This window comes from Chaetura pelagica, unplaced genomic scaffold (assembly GCF_000747805.2).
Source record: "Chaetura pelagica isolate M959 unplaced genomic scaffold, ChaPel_1.0 scaffold90, whole genome shotgun sequence".
NCBI lineage: Eukaryota > Metazoa > Chordata > Aves > Apodiformes > Apodidae > Chaetura > Chaetura pelagica.
In genome coordinates this window covers 5,162,988-5,182,346 of record NW_009953496.1, presented here as the reverse complement: position 1 = coordinate 5,182,346, position 19,359 = coordinate 5,162,988, and the positions used below count along the sequence as shown (strand labels likewise).

The following is a 19,359-nucleotide window of genomic DNA, read 5'->3' as shown; positions in this document are numbered from 1 at the left end:
TATGGCAGCAGGCAGACAGCAAGGTGTTTTTTTAATTCACTAATGAACTTTTTTTTTTTTTTTTTTTAATCTCCTAAACTGATTTGGATGAAATAGCAGTTCAGTTGGAATCCCAGCAGGGTGCAGAACAGCCTGTTGAATTTTGAAATAGTGTGATAAAACTATGTCAAGTGCAGGTACCTCCTTCTTCACTTGTTTTATGTGTGGCATGATTCGTTCGGAATCTGCTGAGAAGACTTGCCAGAGCTTGTCCTCTAACGCTTGACAGGAGGAAGTTTATCACAAGTGACAAACATTAGTGAGTTGAGGTTTTCTGCTGCTCAACACTGCCAGAATGTAGGAGCTCTTTTAGGAGGTGGAGGAGTGTAAGGATCCACTCACCCTGCATCTTGGAGTAATGACGCACGACTGAGCAGTTGGGTAAAAAGCAGAACTAAGATCACTTTTCTTTAATTATAGCTTGACACATTTGGTACAGCACTCACTGCTGTAGGTATGTGTTAAGCTTTGCTGCTCTTGGCTTTATCCCCACTGGTTTGCCATTGCAGCTGCTGTTGCTTATGTCGCTGGAGACCTGCCTTATTCAGCAACACGTGCTATTCATTCTGTGTGGGTGACTTGGGAGACCATGCAACTGTTAAGGCAATCAGAGAAACTGTGAAAGCAGTTTTGAATATACCCTTTCATATGTTGGGGCACAGGCTCAAAAAGGGAGGGACCGTTAGCTGACTATCTCTTCTTGTAACATTGCAAAATAGTCACAAGGCATCTAGAAAATACTGCCAGAAGACTGCTGAGTCATGCGGCAACTGAATTCTGAAAGAACATTTGGAAATGAGTATCAGAAAACAAGGATCTGCCAGCCCTTTGTCATACTATGACAATTAGCCATACGTGTGCATTCAGCATTTTGCAAGAGGTTTCCGCTTAAAATCATGCTTTTTGAAGAGGACAAATGACAATTTTAAAATACTGAGGTTCATGTGCTTCACTGGCAGATCTTCCAACCAAGAAACATCAACTTCAAGCTTTGAATCTTTTGGTTCTCCTTCTACCTGAAGCAAACAGAGACACTCTGAAGGTTAGAATTGCTAATGCTTTTTGTCTGTTTCTGTGAATCCACTGCAATGAATGCTTTTAACATTCTTTTTTCTTCAACTCAAAGTTAATGCTGAAACTAGTGATACTTTCTTTTTCCATATTTCACAGAACTTCAGAAAAAAAACAGCATAGGACCCTCATTTCTCCCAAGTTACTAGTAAGAATGTGACTTGAATGTTTTCCAGGAGGTTGCAATAATAATCTCCTAGCAAGCGACCTTTTATCTTACAAGTTTTCTTCCTTTTATAGCAGCAGCAGTCATTATTTCCAATGCAAAAATAAACAGTGTTAAAATAATATGGGTGAGAGTTTGCATTGGCAAAATGGGTTGAGCTCTTAATTTTCACTCCCCACTTAGCTGTGTGCTGTTTGTTTCTATTCTCAATAGGCTCAAAATTTACACTTCCTATTGGTATTTGCAGCATATTACATGGAGTCTTCCAATTGGGCTTGTCCTTTTATAGCAAAGCTGTTCATCTGTTTCAGAATATGCTTGCTGTTAAAATTGCTACAATCAAAAATTAATGTGCAGGGTTTGTGTAGGATGCAGATCTTCTGTTACAGGCAAAAAATCCTACTGGGTCTTACTGTTTAAATATTATTTTCTTTTTGAGTTTGTTTACTGTGCAGAAGCAGTTAGGAGTGCTCCTGAGTTGACACAAATATCTGAAACTGAGTTAATTGAAGATTGTCTGTTTCTAAGTGGCTACCTGTCATTCATGATGCAGTTAAACTCACAAATTGCTTACCTTACAGAACTAGCCATTCCCATGTTTCCATAAGCAGTACAGCTGGCACTGTTGTGTTCACTTTCAGTGTAAGAAAAGCCAGCAGTAATGTTTTCAAAAGCATCTGTGGGGTGCTACTTATGCACCTACACAATGAGTGGTTTGGAAAATATCTTACTGTGCAGGGCTTTGAAGTCACTTGAATGCTTTTGAAAACATTATTCACAAAAATAACAAGAATTACTTTTGGAGTTATAGGGTTCTCAGGGTTGGAAGGGACCACTGAAGATCGTCTAGACCAATCTTCCTGCTAGAGCAGGATCACCTACAGCAGGTCACACAGGAACACATCTAGATGGGTTTTGAATGTCTGCGGAGGAGACTTCACAATCTCTGTGGGCAGCCTCTTCCAGGGCTCTGTTACTCTTACAGTGAACTTTTTCCTTATGTTTAACATGAACCTCCTATACTCCAGCTTGTGCTCATTGCCCCTTGTCCTGTCATTGGACACTGCGGAAAAGAGACTGGACTCTTGGCCTTTAGATATTTATAAGCTTTTATGAGATCCCCCCTCAGTCTTCCCCAGGATAAGCAGACCCATTACTTACCTCATTACTGAAAGGAAACAGAACTTTCATTACAGTCTCATAAAGAAGCATATCCACACTTCCTTTTATTGATTGCTTTTAATGTGCTGTAATTAGGAATTAAGAGCTTTTTCCAAAAATAAGTAACATCATGTTTCACTTGTAACTTTTTCGTCTGCAGAGTTGAGCTGTAAGTTCTGCTGTTATTTCAGGTACTGCTTGAATTTCTCCAAAGGGTTATTGATCATCGAGACAAAAATAAAATGACATTGAAGAACGTTGCAATGGTGATGGCCCCAAACCTTTTCACCTTTCATGGATTTGGCTCAAAGACTATTGAACAAAGCGAGTTTGTTATGGCAGCTGGAACAGCAAATGTCATGCGCTTTATGATTCAGTACCAAAAACTTCTCTGGACAGTAAGTGTGTTCTTAAGGGAGGGGAAAAAGAATAAATTTTGCAAAGAAGGCGTCTGAATAAAGAAGTAATAAGAACTTAATTCCGTAATTTAGAGAACAATCATCCCCATCCAGCTTAGTTCTTGTTCAAAGGTAACTTACGGCAGCAAACAGAATTGTTGCGTACTATGGTAGAGTTAAGCTCTGATGGTCAGAGTTTTAATTTTGTACGTACCATATGTGAGCTCAAAAATAAGCCCTTGGGGAACCTTTGTATTTGGCCTATCAGTATGCATTGTTATGAGGAATTTATTCTTTTCTACTTAGAGATACTAGCAGGAAACATAGTGTTTTAGTCCATTTCCCTCTTGGACCAAACTCCGTATTACATGAAACATATTTTGATAAAACATGAAGTTGTGCCATGGTCTCAGGCTAAGCTCTTAACTGATTGGAGTACTTCAGGCTTTGTTGTCCATCAGCAACTTTAAACAATTTTGACCTTTGCTGCATGTGAGGAAAAGGTCTTACTGCTGTAAGGGATTTTTTTTTTTAGGTGAGGAAAGTAAAAACACTGCATGATTCCACCTTTCTTCCCCTGAGAGCTTACTGAATGGAAGAATCACAAATGGAGATATTTTTAAATTTAAATATATATTATTTGGTTGTTAAGTATTACTGGAAATCAGTACTATTTTTTTTTAATTCAACCTGACATTCTGTCAACTTACAAAGTTTTGATAAGTTAGTTACTTAAGGAAATTATGTATATATTCATACATACTATCTATATTCATGCAGATTCCCAAGTTTATTGTCAACCAAATAAGAAAACAAAACACTGAAAGCCAGAAGAAGGAGAAAAAGGACAAAGCTATGAAGAAACTTCTGAAAAAGATGGCATATGACCGGGAAAAACATGAGAAACAAGAGAAGACCCCTAATGATGTAAGGAACATAAATCTTAAATACTTTATTATTAACCCCATAATCTCTAGTGAAAATGTAGATATACCAGGGGGAATATCTACGTTTATTTAACTGAGATACCAGTAAATAGAAAGTTCATATGGGTTTTGTAGTTTATTGGTTCCTAGGATGACACATTTAGGGGCTTGTTTGTTTATTTTCCAGAATTTTTCCAAATATTTCTGTTGTGAAAAATATCTCACAGGTTGTTTCAATTTGGACATCTGAAACAAAGGTACACTAGGATTGCATCTGTTCAGGGAGCGAGTGTTGTGACAACACTCAGTATTACTATACCCACATTTGGACCATAGAATCATGGAATGTTTAAGGTTGGAAGGGACCTTAAAGATCATCAGGATCCAGTCTCCCTGCTATGAACAGGGAGATGTATTGCTGCCCAATGGAAGCCACAGCAGACCATGTGTTTATTTTAAATATATATATATATATATATATTTCACTATTTGATATTTAACAGTGTTTAGAAACTTCCTCTGATAGGAGTTCGCAAGCCACTGAACTTTTTGCCTCAAGGAATCTTAAACTCTTGTAAAGTGGAGCATGCCATGCATGCATGCCCTGCCCACCCCAAGAAACCCCAAAGGATGAAACAAATTTTTAAAAACCCAGAAAACTAGTACTGCTGTAGCTATTGTTCAAGTGTCTATTCCTATCTTATCGTTGTGTATATCATTTACAGTTCAGTATCACTCCATTAGGTGAATTCTGAGGGAACAATCTGTGATGTGGAGACTTTCACACGTTTGTTACAATGAAAAAGAATACTGTGGCATTAGTGTATACATTTTTCCTGTACTTTTTTATTACTTCCCATACTTATTATATCTTAATTGAACTGTTCCCACTGACTTCAAAACTTTCCAAAACTATATTTCATGTACCTTGAAATTGCTTATTATTTACGATATCAATGAAGTTAGCAATTACATCATTAGTAGCCTATACAGTATGGTATCTTAATTATACTGCATTTGAAATACAAGATTCCAAAGTTATTTTAAATATATAAACAGATAACACCAAATATGTGTATCTTGATACTATAATGAATACGTATCAGATTTGGGTAGTATGAAAATACCACCTTGTGTGTTGAAGTCATATTGACGATTCTGGTGAATTAGAGACATCTTGTGGTAGCTTGTAAAAATGCATTGGTCTGCGTCGTCTGGATTTCTTGTCTAGTGTAGGTATGGAAAACTTATAAAAAAGGGGTTTTGTAGTCTAATAAAGGCATTTTTTTAAGATATTAAGAAAAAAATAGGATATGGAAAATTAATATGCTATAATATCCCATAAATCTGCCTCGTTTGACCTTGCAAGTATACCTTCTAATTTTTTTTCAACTGTGCCAGTTGTTGGATCCTTTGGACAACTGCATCCAGCATCTGCTGCAGACTTATATTTCAGTGTTTCTACCAAATTTTGCATGCAATATTGGATATATCTCTTAATGCCCAAAATTAATTAATTCCCCAAATACCACTTTGCCTTACTTTCATATCTATCTATACAAAGAAATCTGTACACAGAATGGGGACTTCCATGCAAAATTAAAATAAAACTAATAAAACATTGACATTGGTTTTATGCTCTCTAATAAGAAAAGAATTCATTGAATACGATTCAGGTGAGTTATGATGGCACTTAATGCTGCCATCCCCTGTTCAACCTAGAAATAACAGCAAATACACTGAAATAGGCAAATGCTGTTCCAAATTCAGGTTTTTGTGTTTTTTTTTTTAGTAATTCAGTGCTGCTGTTCTTTTAGAGTAAAATATGCTTTATAATGCATATGCTGGCTCCACAGGGGAGCCAGGGCTGAAGTCTCATGTAATACATTCTTACTCAAATGTAAATGTGAAGTTATTATTCAGTAATTTTCTTTAAGCCTTAGAATTCTGTGGGGATTTTCTTCAAAATTAAATGGTACAATTTTTTCACAAATACTTCATGCTTATTTGAAGCATTCAGTAATGTAGGTGCCTGAGAACATAGTACTCTTAAAATCATACAAATTGGTAAGGCTTCATTTTGAATGACAATTTTATACCTTTTTCTGATTAAGAACTGACTCATTCTTTAAGGAAAATTTATTGTGGGTTTTCTTTCTTCTAATTTTTCAATTTTTACTGCCTTAATTTGAAATTGAGGTGATTTTCCTGTGCAGTTCTTGATCTGTATTTCATCATTAGATGTCAAATGAGGCAGGCAGAGTTACGGTGAATCCTCACTCCAGTGAAAACTGTTTGAAACTTTTGAGAGCTAATTATCTCTTGTCCAGCTTAACAAAAACCAAGTAAAAGTTGCTATTTTCTACCACAGGCTGTGACAGCCCACATGATTAAACATAGCTGGACAGAGCTTTAGTCACTTCCATGCTCTCCTGAAATGCCTCAGGATCTGTGATCTTAGTGGCGATCATGTCATTTAGATAAAATTTCATCTTCTCTCTGATGAGGCTATTCTATCAATCAAATTTCTCCTTTTAAGACTGAGCTTAAATAGCATTTACTGCAAACTTTGGCAAGATCTCTGTGCAGTGATGAGAGTGGTTAAAATTAGAGGGCTCACGAGGGTTAATTTAGAGAGGTTAGTATTAGAAGACTTGTGAGGGTTAATTGCTTTTCTGCATAGCTATGAATTCCTATGGCCCCAAGTCATTGTTAGGGAATTAAGTCTTTATGTTGTTGTTGTTGGAGTGCATAATGCTCTAGCCAAGTAAAGAAAGATGCCTTCAGGACTGGAAATTTACCTATTAGCATTAACCAAATTTATACCATCTGTCATTGTATTCCTCTGTATGTTGCAATTGTTTCAAAAAATGGGAGCAGTCATGTTAGCAGCACAACATGGTGCTACTATCTAATACAGGTTAGAATAACCACTGTGTTCCACAGCCATTCTGTTTGCAAAACCTGTTTAAATTTTCACAGTATAGCATTCCTGACTCTTGCTGAATTTGTTATCCACTGCAGTGCCAGATTATTTACTAAAAAAAAAATAATCAAAATGTACCCACTAAATAATTTCTTTTTATGTAGTTTTAAAGTTGTTTGTCCCAATCTAGGTGCAGCACTTTGCAGTTCAAAGAGAACAACTGCGTCACATTTCTTTCAGACTTTGTCTCCTATGTAGCAAGACCCTTTTGAATTCCAGTTTTATTCTTCATAATGCTCGTCCTCCATTCCTGCTTGGCATCATTTACACATTTAATAAGTGTATCTTTTATTTGGTCATATTAGTCATTAGTGAAAATACTGCACAGTCACTTCATTCTCTTTTCATCTGGCCTGATGAATATTTGAGCGTGTCATGCAAAATGGAACAGGAAAATCCAGAAGAGACCCACCTCAGATCCTGTAGCCAAGCAGCTGCAGTTCTTTTGTGGTACATTGATTCAAGTCCCTCTAAAAAGAGAGTTTGAAAGAAAAGGATTACCTCACAGGTGACTGCTGTGCCCGATACAACGTTGTAGGCCAGCGTATTTTCCATCAGCTAAGGATGTATCTCTCTTCAGGTTTTTAAAGTGTGCAAGTACCTAACTCAGCCAGAGGTTTCATTGTTGTAAACCTCCTCCTGAGAGAGCCTGTGGGGCAAGAGAGGGAATTCACAGACTACTTATAGATGACCTACCCTTCAGCATCTTGTCATTCACCTTATGGGTACTTGGCTTAGATGTTGGGATGAGGAGCCCCAGTTTAGGTGTTTTGAACTGGCCTGTGCAGAGATCAAGTCCTTCTGTGACTCTGCTCCTAGATGTTTGGTGGCCACATTCATTTTCTTTGCCAACAGCTTGCACAGTGAAAGGGCTAGGGATGCTCAGTATCTGCTCTCTACAGTTGGGCACCATGAACATATTGTGCAGCTGAGCACGAGTTCTTCTGTAAATTCAGGTGGTGAAAGTGGCAAAATGCACTCATTAGCTGAGCTTATAATGATTCTGTCTGAATAAGCAAAGCAATTATTCTGTTTGATCTCTGGCCGTAATGTTACAGCTCTGTGGGTGTTTCTGACCCCTTCTCTCATTCTCAAAGCAGATAGGTTTTAAATCATGTAGCATATGTCTGCTGTATAGAAAAAAAAACTGTTATCCAGCTGAAGGTTGGAAAAACTCCATTAAAATAAACTGTGACAAAATGATACAGAATTACATAAAGAAAAAGAAAACAAATTTCAATTTACTATGCTGAATTTGGTGAAAGTCCAGTGAGGGACATCTGTAAATAACCATTTTATCCTTAAAAGTTTCCTTCACTTTTGCCAGGTTCCCAACAGTTTGGAAAAGAGACAAAAGATTTTAAGCAAGATTTAACTTCCTGACAGATGGCAACAGCCATTGTTTCCATAGAGAGAGACCTTAAAGAACATATTTGACAAATTTAGGGAGGCATGTAGGGAGTTGCTCTTTGAGATCGATAGCAACCTTTTGAATATTTGATTCCATTATTACTACAAAGCAAATTCTCAATTTGGTGATTCTTAATGCTTTAGACACAAATAATTACTATGTCTAGTATTTTTAAATAAATAAGACTGGATATAGAAGAACTGATGAATTTTTTGTTTAAAATTACTTTCCTGAAGCTCACCACTGCTATAATAATGAGCCAGTAGCTTTCTCAGGAAGCTGTGCTTCTGATTCTGTTCACATTTATACTTGTTCTTTATTCATTTAACTCAAATGGTTTCAGAGAAGCTCTTCTGGATTCACAGGTGCCCAGATTTGTTCATTGATTATGGAAGAAGAAATGTTCAGCCTTACAATTGTAGTAAATGGGGGTGGAAAGAAGAGAATGAACTGTCATAATCAACCTTGACTACTGAGAGTCTTACATTTCTTTTCCTATCAAAATGAGTACATTTGGGTAAATGGTAATGTAACACAAGAAGAAAAATGACCTTGGGATTTCCAGGAACAGAAATTAGGACCTTATTCACAAATAAATGGTGCCTTTTGTAACTTCAAGTGTCATGTACTCCAAGTTGAACAGAAAAACTGTCCTTTGGAGCCCTCCTTCTTTGTAACTAATATGATTAATATTAATCATCAAGGATTTTTGGGTTGAAATAAAATACAAATCCAACATGTAGTCAGACCTGTAGGTTGACTAGCTGAATTCTTTCTGGAGAATAAAAAATAGGGCAAAAAAGCTCCAGTATTGAGTATCTGTTTTAAAAGGAAATTATATTTGAAAAGAGGAATCACTTAAAGTAGACTGAGCCGTGAATACTTTGTGATTTCTTCTTTTTCTGCATGTATTGAAGATTAAATGAAACTGGAAAGGCTTCTTCTGGAAGTTTTAGCAGGGGTGGTGGTGCAGGGGGGTTGTCTGGCTTTCCTGCCTGCAGCAAGTCTTTTCCATATCCATCTCATATGCTTCTTTTCTTACCAGTGTGTTCTTAATCTAGAAATAATTGTTATTGTTATTCTTAACATCTTTGAAAAATAATTAAACACTACTGTTTGTTCTGAAGTCCTCCCTGCTGTTAAAAAGAGATTTGAAGGTCTGATGTAATTTACTGAATTGCTGTGTAGTTATCATATTTCTGCAGCAAAGTGCAGTAGCTAGTAGTTAAGTACAGAGCCCTGTACTAAGTTACTTATTCCATACTGTATTTTGAGAAGCTCATCAAAGCCAGCTGCTAGCAGCTTTGTTCCAGCACTGTTACTGCTTTGCAGGCTGATGTTCCTCAGGGAGTGATACGGGTACAAGCGCCTCATCTTTCCAAAGTTTCCATGGCAATCCAGCTGACAGAAGAACTGAAAGCCGGTGATATAGTAGCCAGGTTTCTCAGCCAGAAAAGGTAAAAAGCACATTTTTGCTTTGTTATCATTTTGGGAGAAGTAGCTTTTCATATGTAATACAAAGAAAAAAGTTTTCAAATACTTTTAGTCCAGGTGAGTTCATTAACTTTTGGGGCAAATTTAGCCATTAGAATGCATGCTTGAGGAATTAACTTAATGCTTCTAATGTCTTTAAGCTTACAAAGACGTAAGGAATACATGAGTTCTGTTGGGAAAAAAAATAACTATTCTTTAATCTGATGGGCCAGGAATAAGTGTGTAACTTTCTGAGGAGAAAACAGAACTCCAAGAAAATAAGTCTAGGAAACAAAGAGTGAGGATAAGAGTAAGAAAATATTATGTACAAAAATTGAGTTATGTATAGCAACAGTATAGGTATTGGAATATAAAGGTGTGCAAATGTCATGCATGTGCAGTGATTTAAAAGGAAAGTTACATTTGAGTTGTAAAAATCCATTTAAAAAGGGACAGGTTTTAATCAAGCTTTTACATCTGTTCTTATATATGAGGAAAGTAAGAAGTCGGAAGAGACTTAACAAGAAAAAATATTAAACACGTGTGTATCATATATATGAGTATTCATGCTAAAGCAGTAACATGGTGCACTAGTTGAGATTAAGAAGCTGCTTTTTCCTAAATCCTTTTGTAGAGGTTTACAATTTTGGCAGTTGTTTTCTGGCTGTGCCTTAGCATATATTCTTACAATTAAGCAGTGAGAATAATAGAATCCCTTTGTAATACGGGGGCTTTATTCTTTCACTGTCTGTTTTTTACTTCTTTTAGTTGCAGCAAAATTAAAACCAGCAAGAATGTGGTTTCTTCCACCCAATCATGAGGCTCTTTCTGAAATATTAAATGTCTGAGGGGAGTACTTTTTTTTGCAGCAGCAGTGAAAGAAAAATCAGAGGGTAAATATCAGGCTATTTGCTAATAACAACAGAATTCTCTTCTAAATTCTACAGTTTCTTCACATCTGTCTTATTTTATCTTTTCTATAATGTATTGCTCACTTGCAGGACTATTCATTTGCACTAGCATGCACGAGTATTCTTGTTCACTTACTGGGTCAGTAGACAAGTATAATATAAGAGGTACAGTGCTGATCTTAACTAGCATAATTTCTTCCAGACATATTTAAGTGGCCAGTGTACAAGCTCTTTCACAATATAGTTACTCTTTGTGGTTTTTTTCCTGACAGTGGAAATGTCCAAACTCTCAAGAAAGAAGAAGTCTTTCTATATGAAATAGGAGGAAATATCGGTAAGAATGGCTTCTGAATGACTCCTTTTGCTAGAATAGGATTTCTTGGCACACGGGGTCTATGGGTTTCACTGTGTTTGTATTTTTATTCATGTCCCTAGTTCTCCCTGATGCTAAGACAGTAAGTTAACCTTGGGGAGAAGGAAGCAGAAATGTTGGTTTGATCATGATATTAGTAGCATCTTATCTCTCCCAGAGGAAGATGGCAGCTGTTACAGGTGTTCTTGATACGTGTGCACAGTGAAGAAGCACAGAAAGGTTGTATAGGAAGGTTCTTGAAGTTCATCTTATTCATCTCTTTAGATTGAGGCATAATAAGTGAACTTAAAGTCCTTCATGGTCTGAATTTGAGCATTACTTGCAGGTTCCTTTGGGGAGAAAAATTACTTAACCAAAAAGATGACCTAGTGATAAAATTTTCCAACGATCAGTCTTTCTTGCTCTGTGTGTTCCAGACCCACTTGATTAAAGCAAGCAGCAGGTCAGCAAGGTTAATGCTAAAAGACAATTTTGAACACAGTTGTGAAAATTTCTTTGATGAATGCAAAAGTATTTTTTCATTGAGGATCAGTTTCTCATCACTATTTTTCATGTGCTCAGCAAAAAGAAAAAAGGAACTGGAAAACAGTATTGAATTGGACTTACATTTACTTTCCTCTTATTAACTGTTACCTGTTAAACTTTAATTGAAGTTACAAAATTCCATTAATACACAGTACTTCTGTACTCTTCAAGTATAAATCCTGCATGAATATTGCTACTGCTAGCATTTTTCCTTTTTACCTAATCACTATTTTAAAAAATATTTTGTGTGTGTGTGTCAAAACCAAAAGATTTAGAGTAAATTTAAAAGAACACTTTTCTATGTTCCCTACAACAGATATGTTTTAGTGTTTTTACTAAGTGTAATGTTAAAAAAGTTACTAAGATAGCTGGAAGCCAGATTGATGTATTACATCTTGTCTTGTATGTCAAATATATACATATGTCTGCTGACTGTTAAAGCAGGTTGTGATCCTAGATGTAAGGCTTTTTTAAAGGAGTACCTTTTTTATTGTACAGAGGTGTAAGCATTGTAGAAAAACATTTTTGTAACACAAATTCCACTGAAAATGGAAACATGTGACAGAAATTGTATGTCTCTTAGAGAAAATACATGACTAGTTGCAGATTAGTTTTGTAGCAGATAGAAAGCTTAGGTATTTCCTCTAACTGATTGCTTTGCTTCCAGACAATTTTCATTTTAATCCGCCCTTACAGATACTAGTCCTTATTAATATTCTCGGTTGAGAGAAGAGAAACTACCTGTCTTTAACCTGCTGTACAGGTTTAAGTAAACCAACTGTCCCAATCTTCGTCGTTCTTTCTGCCCAAAGTGACTGATTTATGTGGAGAGAGCCCAAAAGATGGAAGACTCAACAGGCTCCTGATACACTCTTATACCTACACTTAGACTCCTAGTTCCATTGAGTGCTGCAATCCTGTCCCATAGCAGATGGAGCTGCTTAAGTCTCCACACATTTCTTGAGTACTCAATACACTACAGATCTTCAGGACACTGAACGGGACTTCTGCCATAGCTTCGTGATGGGGACTGGATACAGACGTGGCAATCCTTGTCCCTGTGCTCTTGCTGCTTGACGATGCTGCACTGTGTGTAGGTTGAGATAAAAATACTAGAAGGAAGGACAGGCTGCTGCCTGGCAAGGAGAGCAGCTGGAGAGGGAACAGGTGTAGGCCAAGCCTGGTAGAGCAGGGAGGCTTCCCTTCTTGCCTGCTCTGCTCAGGAAGCCAAAGAGCTAGCAGGACAAACCCAGCTGCAGCATCACACCTTTGCTTACCTCCTGCTTCAGGAACACATGGGCTTGAAATGTCTGGCTGGCACATGAGTCATCTACCCCAATCACTTGCATGGAGAGGCAGGAGAGGGGCTGTGAAGTACAACTTCAAATGCATGAGATAATGCTTTGCCTGTGAAGGAATGGGAAGAGTATGTAGAGCTTGATGGATCAGCATATGTTATTTTCATCGTAGCTCCTAGATATAAATTAATTGCTTGTAATGCACCAACACTGTACTACTTTGCCCTCCTAGGACAGTAACCATGACAAGTGCTATGCAGAACTGCTGACCAAGAGGAGCAGGATAAGGAGTAAGGCCTTCTTAGCAAGGACAAACCTTGCTCAAAGTTTCCATTTAAGAAGGGGAAAACAACCTGAAATGTTAATGGGTTTCTATGCAAATGTGAACCTAGTGTTTTAACCACATGATTTAATGTGATTTAACTGCAAGAGGACTAGGGCATTGCTCCTTTTTTCCTAAACCTTCACAGAGAGGAACTCCCATGAACATGATCTGTGTGATGACTATGACATAGAACATGCCACAGAGGTGGCACAGCCCCTACCCTCCTTCCTTCTTCCTCTGTCCCCTTCCTCTCAAGACAGATGGGAAGGCTAAGAGCACTTGAAGGTTTTTAGCTGTGTTGTACTTTTTTTAGTACCACAGAAAGGGCTTGAAAACCTAAATGGAATAAAACAGTGACAGGAACTTTGAAATTATTATCTTTTTTCAATACTGTTGTAACCACATATATTTCTTCTGCTTCTAGGAGAACGCTGCCTTGATAAGGATACCTACATGAAGGACCTATACCAGCTCAACCCAAATGCTGAGTGGGTTATAAAATCTAAGCAGAGCTAAGCTCACAACTAACTGCAAAAGAACAACCTGTGGACTTTATTTGTAGGGCTGAATGTTTCAAAGGGATAGTCTGTCCTTATTCAGTTAAAAAAAAAAAAAAAAGTTAGGGAAACCCAAAAGTGATTATCAGTAAATTGTCAGTTTTAGTCACAGTAAAGTTTTGAAGATAGCACAGTTTTCCCACTCATGTTTGAAATGAGAATAAGTACCTTAAATATTTTAATGGCACTAATCTACCTCCCATCTGGTAGGTCTTGTTTCAGAAGAATTTATTTTTCAAACAGATGTTTAACCTCTTTTGTATTAGAGAGCTACAATCTGTTGGTGTAGAATTTTGTGTTCATGGAGGTCTTTACAGTGCTAGTATACGGGAGAACCAAATGCTGATTAGCACTTCTGAATGGTACAGTATTAAAAATGCCTAAAACCAGTCATATGAATTTCCCAAATAAGTGTGAAATTCACAAGAAAAAACTGCAATGCAATATATTTTGTCTTTGGAAGTCCTACTTTTGTTCACTTTCTAGGTAAAGTTTGGTGAAAACTATTGAAAAACAACTGTGAAAATGAGTTCTATGCAGCTTTTAAATTTTTATTCTTATTCTGGTTGATTGTATTCTTGAGAATATTTAAAGAAAACAAAACGACCAAAAAAACCCAAAACCCATGAAAAAAAAGGACCATATGACAAGGTGAGTAATTTTTAAAGCTCACCACTCTTGGCAGTGTTCTTTCTGGAATATTGTCATGCACTAGAAAGTTTTTCCAGCAATGATAAGCAGCCATGTTACAAAGACTGGTTTCAGGGTTTTTTGACATCTGCTAGATTGCATTCTGTGAACTGCCAAAACCTGCCAATTGCTAGCGTGATTAAAACCTTCAGGAAGAATAAAATTACTGTGGAGGAGAAACTGTAGTCTAAATTTCATAGGTAGCAAATCACCAAACTTTTCACTCAAAATTGGTGTAAAGATCTACTGTGGAGTTCACATAAGCTTTTTTGGATATTATCTACCATCAGCTGGTCTGTCCTGGACGAGGCTAGAAATCAAGCTCTGATTTCTCTTAAGCTGATAGGCACTGTCTAATCCAATAAAAAAATTAATAGTCCAGTGGTGAGCTATTGAAGATCCTTCTCTTTGCAGGGAAGGACTGAAAGCTCCCCATGGAATTCACTGGTAATGAATGATAGACTGACGTGGCTTGTTGCAGCACAAAGAGCTCCAGTCCCACAGCAACACTTTGGGTTCACTAACTTGTGTACCACTTTACAATTTCTTTGTAAACTAGCTCAGCCCATGTCTAAGTGCTCACACCTGTGTGCTGACTACCTGAAATAACTACTGTGAAATTATATCCTTGGAATGAAATACTTTCTTTCAGTGCACACTGGGAATTACATTGACCTCACGGGGAATATTATACATACAATCAAGAACCAAATTATTATTATTTTTTTTACGTGATCAAAGCTGATTAAAGGAATAAAGGGCCTTTCTGCTGAGCTTTGGATACAGGCCCTGACTCTGTTGTTCCCAAAGTGACCACTGGAACTCTCCATTTTATATCTAAGCAGTGAAACAGAACTCTGAAAGGTCACAGAAAAAGTCAGCATCTACTGCTTAGTTATCCACAGCATATGAACAATTTTGAGGGCATTTTTTTTGCAGTCAAAGTCTGTCTTCATATGGAAAGGAAGCACCAAAGGGTTCTCAAAAGCAGGATGAATAACCTAGGAAATTGTTTAATGTGACTGTACTGCCCTCAAAGCTCCATCTGCTTGGGCACCCTGACATGGTAGAGCAGTGCACCACTGTGAGGGAACCCTGTAAGACAACTTTTGTCACTTTTGTGACAAAACACAAACCCAAATAGAACAAACCACACTCCCTGTTCTTTAAAGGTAAGGAGTAGAGAAGAAAACCAGTACAATGCTTAGGTATATACTTATGAATCTAATGTAATAAATATAAAGGGTTTTTGTTATGTAAGACAAAAATAACGTGTGTTTTCATAAGACATTATAGTTCTGTGAAAAATTACTTGTTACTGGAACTCTAGATGATATTTTAATCAGGAGCAAAGTGCAGATGATAGGAACAGCTGTACAGTTTCAGTATAAAATTACAACTGCCCTGTGGCTATGATCTCTTAAGTAACTTTGTTTCTGGTTTAGTGCCATTCTCTTTTTTTAATTTAAAAAGCTCTTTTGTAATTAAATGTTTTTTTCTGACTTCTTTTCTCATTTGAATTCTTATATTTGTACATAAAACACAAGTGACACAAAGGAGTGACCATTTTTTTATTTCACACTTTGTATCTTTGTAGGTAATTTGTAGTTTTGTGTGTGGAAAGATAACATTGATCATTTAGAAGGAGGATTGCAACATGAATACCTGCTGGAAAAGGAAATACTGGCTGGAAGTTTAACACTTTGCTGCAATCACAGCACACCTTAGCTAAATCCTTAATATAATAACACTTACTGTGTATGTGTGAGGGAACAGCAACCCTCTCAGCATTTACTAAAAATACTGGCTCTTAAGTCCTCAAAATTAACAAATTAACTTAGGGCACAAGGGAGAAGTCCAAAATGCGTTCAGGTAAGCTGATAAGAATCTAGTATAATTAAGAAGATAACTCTGTGGGAAACACATCCGCAGGTTTTTTTTTCACCTAGCTGACAGATTAATGGATTTAACACTTAATGTGGATCTCATAAGGACAGAGCAGTGGGGATGTCTCTGGTGCAGCTGTACATCCCCACTGCTCTGCCCACACTGCAGGACTGGGTTGGGGGCGAGAAAGGTGTGGGGAAGCAGGCAGTAGCTCCTCATACCACTGCCTGGATGCTGTGAAGCATGTAAGAGTGGTTTTGTGCTCAAAAAAAATCCTCCAATGTGTATTTGGGGGGGCTGAGAGGGTTCATCATGCTTGTGTGGGATGTTGACACCTTTCTTGCACTGCCTATCTTCTTCAAAGACCTGTTTGCACTCATTTTCCATAGCCTCCTGTACTTCTCCACATTGTGTGAAGCACGTGTGCCATCCCTGGCATAGAATCATAGAAGCATAGAATGGGTTGGGTTGGAAGGGACCTTAAAGACCATCTAATTCCAACCCCCACTAGACCAGGTTGCTCAAAGCCCCATCCAACCTGCCCTTGAACACCTCCAGGGGTGGGACCTCCACAGCTTCTCTGGGCAACCTGTTCCAGTGTCTCCCCACCCTCATGGTAAATTATTTCTTCCTATTGTCTAACCTAAATCTCCCCTCTTCCAGTTTTAATCCATTACTCCTTGTCCTCTCACTACAACCTTGTAAAATGTCCCCTCTCAGCTTTCCTGTAGCACCTTCAGGTACTGGAAGGTCACTATGAGGTCTCCCCAAAGACTTATCTTCTCCAGGCTGAACAACTACAACTCTGAGAACACTGAAGTTGTTCTTGCGTTGCAGATCAACACACAGCATGTGTGAGTGTGCTGGTGAGGTTTCACAAAAGTGGTAGGGAACAGGAATATGAAATGTCTGTATGGGTGGAAGGCACTGGCTGAGTTTCCTTCAGGCCTCCTAATATGCAGTGGCATGATTAATTCAAGGGGTAAGGAGATGTATTTTTATCCTCAATGGAGAAGGATGTTTGAGAAAGGCTTCCTTGAAAATTTTTCCAGTCTATTGTTTCTTTGTTAGATACTCCTCTTAAGTGCAGTGGAACTGTCCAGTAACACACTCTCTAAGAATTAAATTCCAGCATAAAGCTAACTTGGCAGAAGATCTGCTAAAGGAATTATTTCCTCTGTCTCACACCTAAGTATATCTGATGATTAGACTTTTATTGTGTTTCTATTTTTAAAAGGTTGCAGTATTAAAGAACGAATAAAATACATATGCACTAATCTTACAGCAATAGTTATAATAGTTATTTTTTATGTAGAGCAACACTTGTAAGATCTTCAAACCACTGTTTGGGTTTGCATACAGACCACGTCTGAGGCAGCAAAGTACTTATCCCCATTTAGCAGATGGAGAAGGTGTTCATTAATGGCTTGCCTGTGGCTAGAAGGAGGGAAATCAATCTGATTTAAGAAACCTCCAAAAAGTGTTTTAAAAATCTGCCATGTTGCCAATAGCAGAAGTGCAGCAATCACAAATCTGACATTAGGGAACTGTTTGACTAAGTAAAATACTGTGGTTTTTAGCCTGGTTTCCAAAGGAAAGGTGTCTGGGGACCTCACTGCCTGTGTGTCTCTTCTCCTAATTACTTTTGAATCTGTTGGCAGACTTCAGCCTTTTTTGGCAAATGGAGTGGTGGGGAAGGAATGTCTCAAAAATAATTCAGTTTCTATATGCATCAAAAAACTAGGCAACTGGAAGGGTGAGAGAGGCAGTACGGGTGTTTTGATCAAAGGGAAGATGACAGCATGAACTCTGCTGTTATTTAGGCATCAGAAAGGGAATGTACACATGCTCTGACTATGGAGGGCAACAGTGCCTGGAGCTCATGACCAGCTGTTGGAAGCTGTTTCTCTTCTCAGTGATGTCCAGTGATAGGACAAGGGGCAATGGGTGCAAGCTGGAGCATAGGAGGTTCCACGTAAACATGACAAAAAACTTACAAACTGCTTTACTGTGAGAGTGACAGAGCACTGGAACAGGCTGCCCAGAGAGCCTGTGGAGTCTCCTCCACTGGAGACATTCAAAACCTGCCTGGACACGTTCCTGTGTGATGTGCTCTGGGTGATCCTGCTCTGGCGGGGGGGGGTTGGACTAGATGATCTTTCTAGGTCCCTTCTGACCCCTAGGATTCTGTGAATTGACATCAGGCGTCTGGGTGCCTGTGAAAGCCCTTCCTTGTGTTGCCTTCTGACTTGTGAATCTTCTTTGCTGACTTGATGTGGGTGGTTGTTGCTGAAGCTGCAATTAATCTTTCTCCTGGGCTGGTTTTTGTGGTGCTGCTTCTCTGCAACTTATAGTTAGTATGGCTCATCCCCACCCTTTCCTAATGGACTGAACATCCAAGTCAGCATCTTCCTGGCCTGAGCTGCACTTGCATTTGATGGTGTTGACATGGGCCAGGAGGTGGGTAGTGGTACATCTGCTCTCTCCAGTTGTAGGGCTGTTGGGAATTACCTTCATCCTGGACAAAGATCAGATTGAAAACAGGTCAGTGTCAAGGACAGCCTTCAGAAACAGGTTTTAAGCTGCAATGGGAATGTGATCTGCCATTCAGATCCTCTCTTCTGGATCATACGGACGTGATGGTGGTTCAGAATCCCTGCGGATGTCGCTGCTTCTTGGTTACTCCATTTGGGATAAGTGAGAGGATCCTTATTTTTCCTGTGGCACTGTAAAATCAAGTAATGCTCATTTACATTGAGACCTGAAGTCTCTGTATTTTACCTGCCAAATGGGCTTTGCCCTCTGTGTAACCATTATGTCTCCTGAAAATGCCTGGATTTGGTTGAATTGGCTCGGTTCCAGTGAAGTGTGTGATCCCGTGCAGCATCACTGCATCAGGAAATGCAGGTCAGTCAGTTCTGTGCTTCTTTCCCATGAGATTCTTGCGTCTCCAGAGCAGTGAAACTGCCAGCTGGTTACCACGTGTATGGGTGATTGTTGTCCAGGGTAATTAATCCCCTCTTTGGGAGCAGCAGAGGATCAGACCTACAGCTCGCACGGCTTTATTGCCCTGCCTGAGATCCCTGGAAAGCACCAGGAGCAGCCAGGCCCTGGTGTCCTGACTTCACCGGGACCTGCCGCAGGGTCGCGTCCTCCTTTCTC

The 19,359-nt window shown here is 38.4% G+C and overlaps 1 protein-coding gene across 1 annotated transcript in view; it reads left to right on the top strand.

Annotated features, from left to right (window-relative positions):
* ARHGAP18 (Rho GTPase activating protein 18) overlaps positions 1-13,579 on the top strand; it is a 37,600-nt gene extending 24,021 nt beyond the window's left edge. The window contains exons 9-14 of the mRNA XM_009999217.1: positions 999-1,081; positions 2,629-2,835; positions 3,616-3,762; positions 9,491-9,615; positions 10,815-10,876; positions 13,488-13,579. Coding sequence (XP_009997519.1) covers positions 999-1,081; positions 2,629-2,835; positions 3,616-3,762; positions 9,491-9,615; positions 10,815-10,876; positions 13,488-13,579 — 716 coding nt within the window. The remainder of the gene's footprint in view (positions 1-998; positions 1,082-2,628; positions 2,836-3,615; positions 3,763-9,490; positions 9,616-10,814; positions 10,877-13,487) is intronic.
* The last annotated feature ends 5,780 nt before the right edge of the window (positions 13,580-19,359 follow it).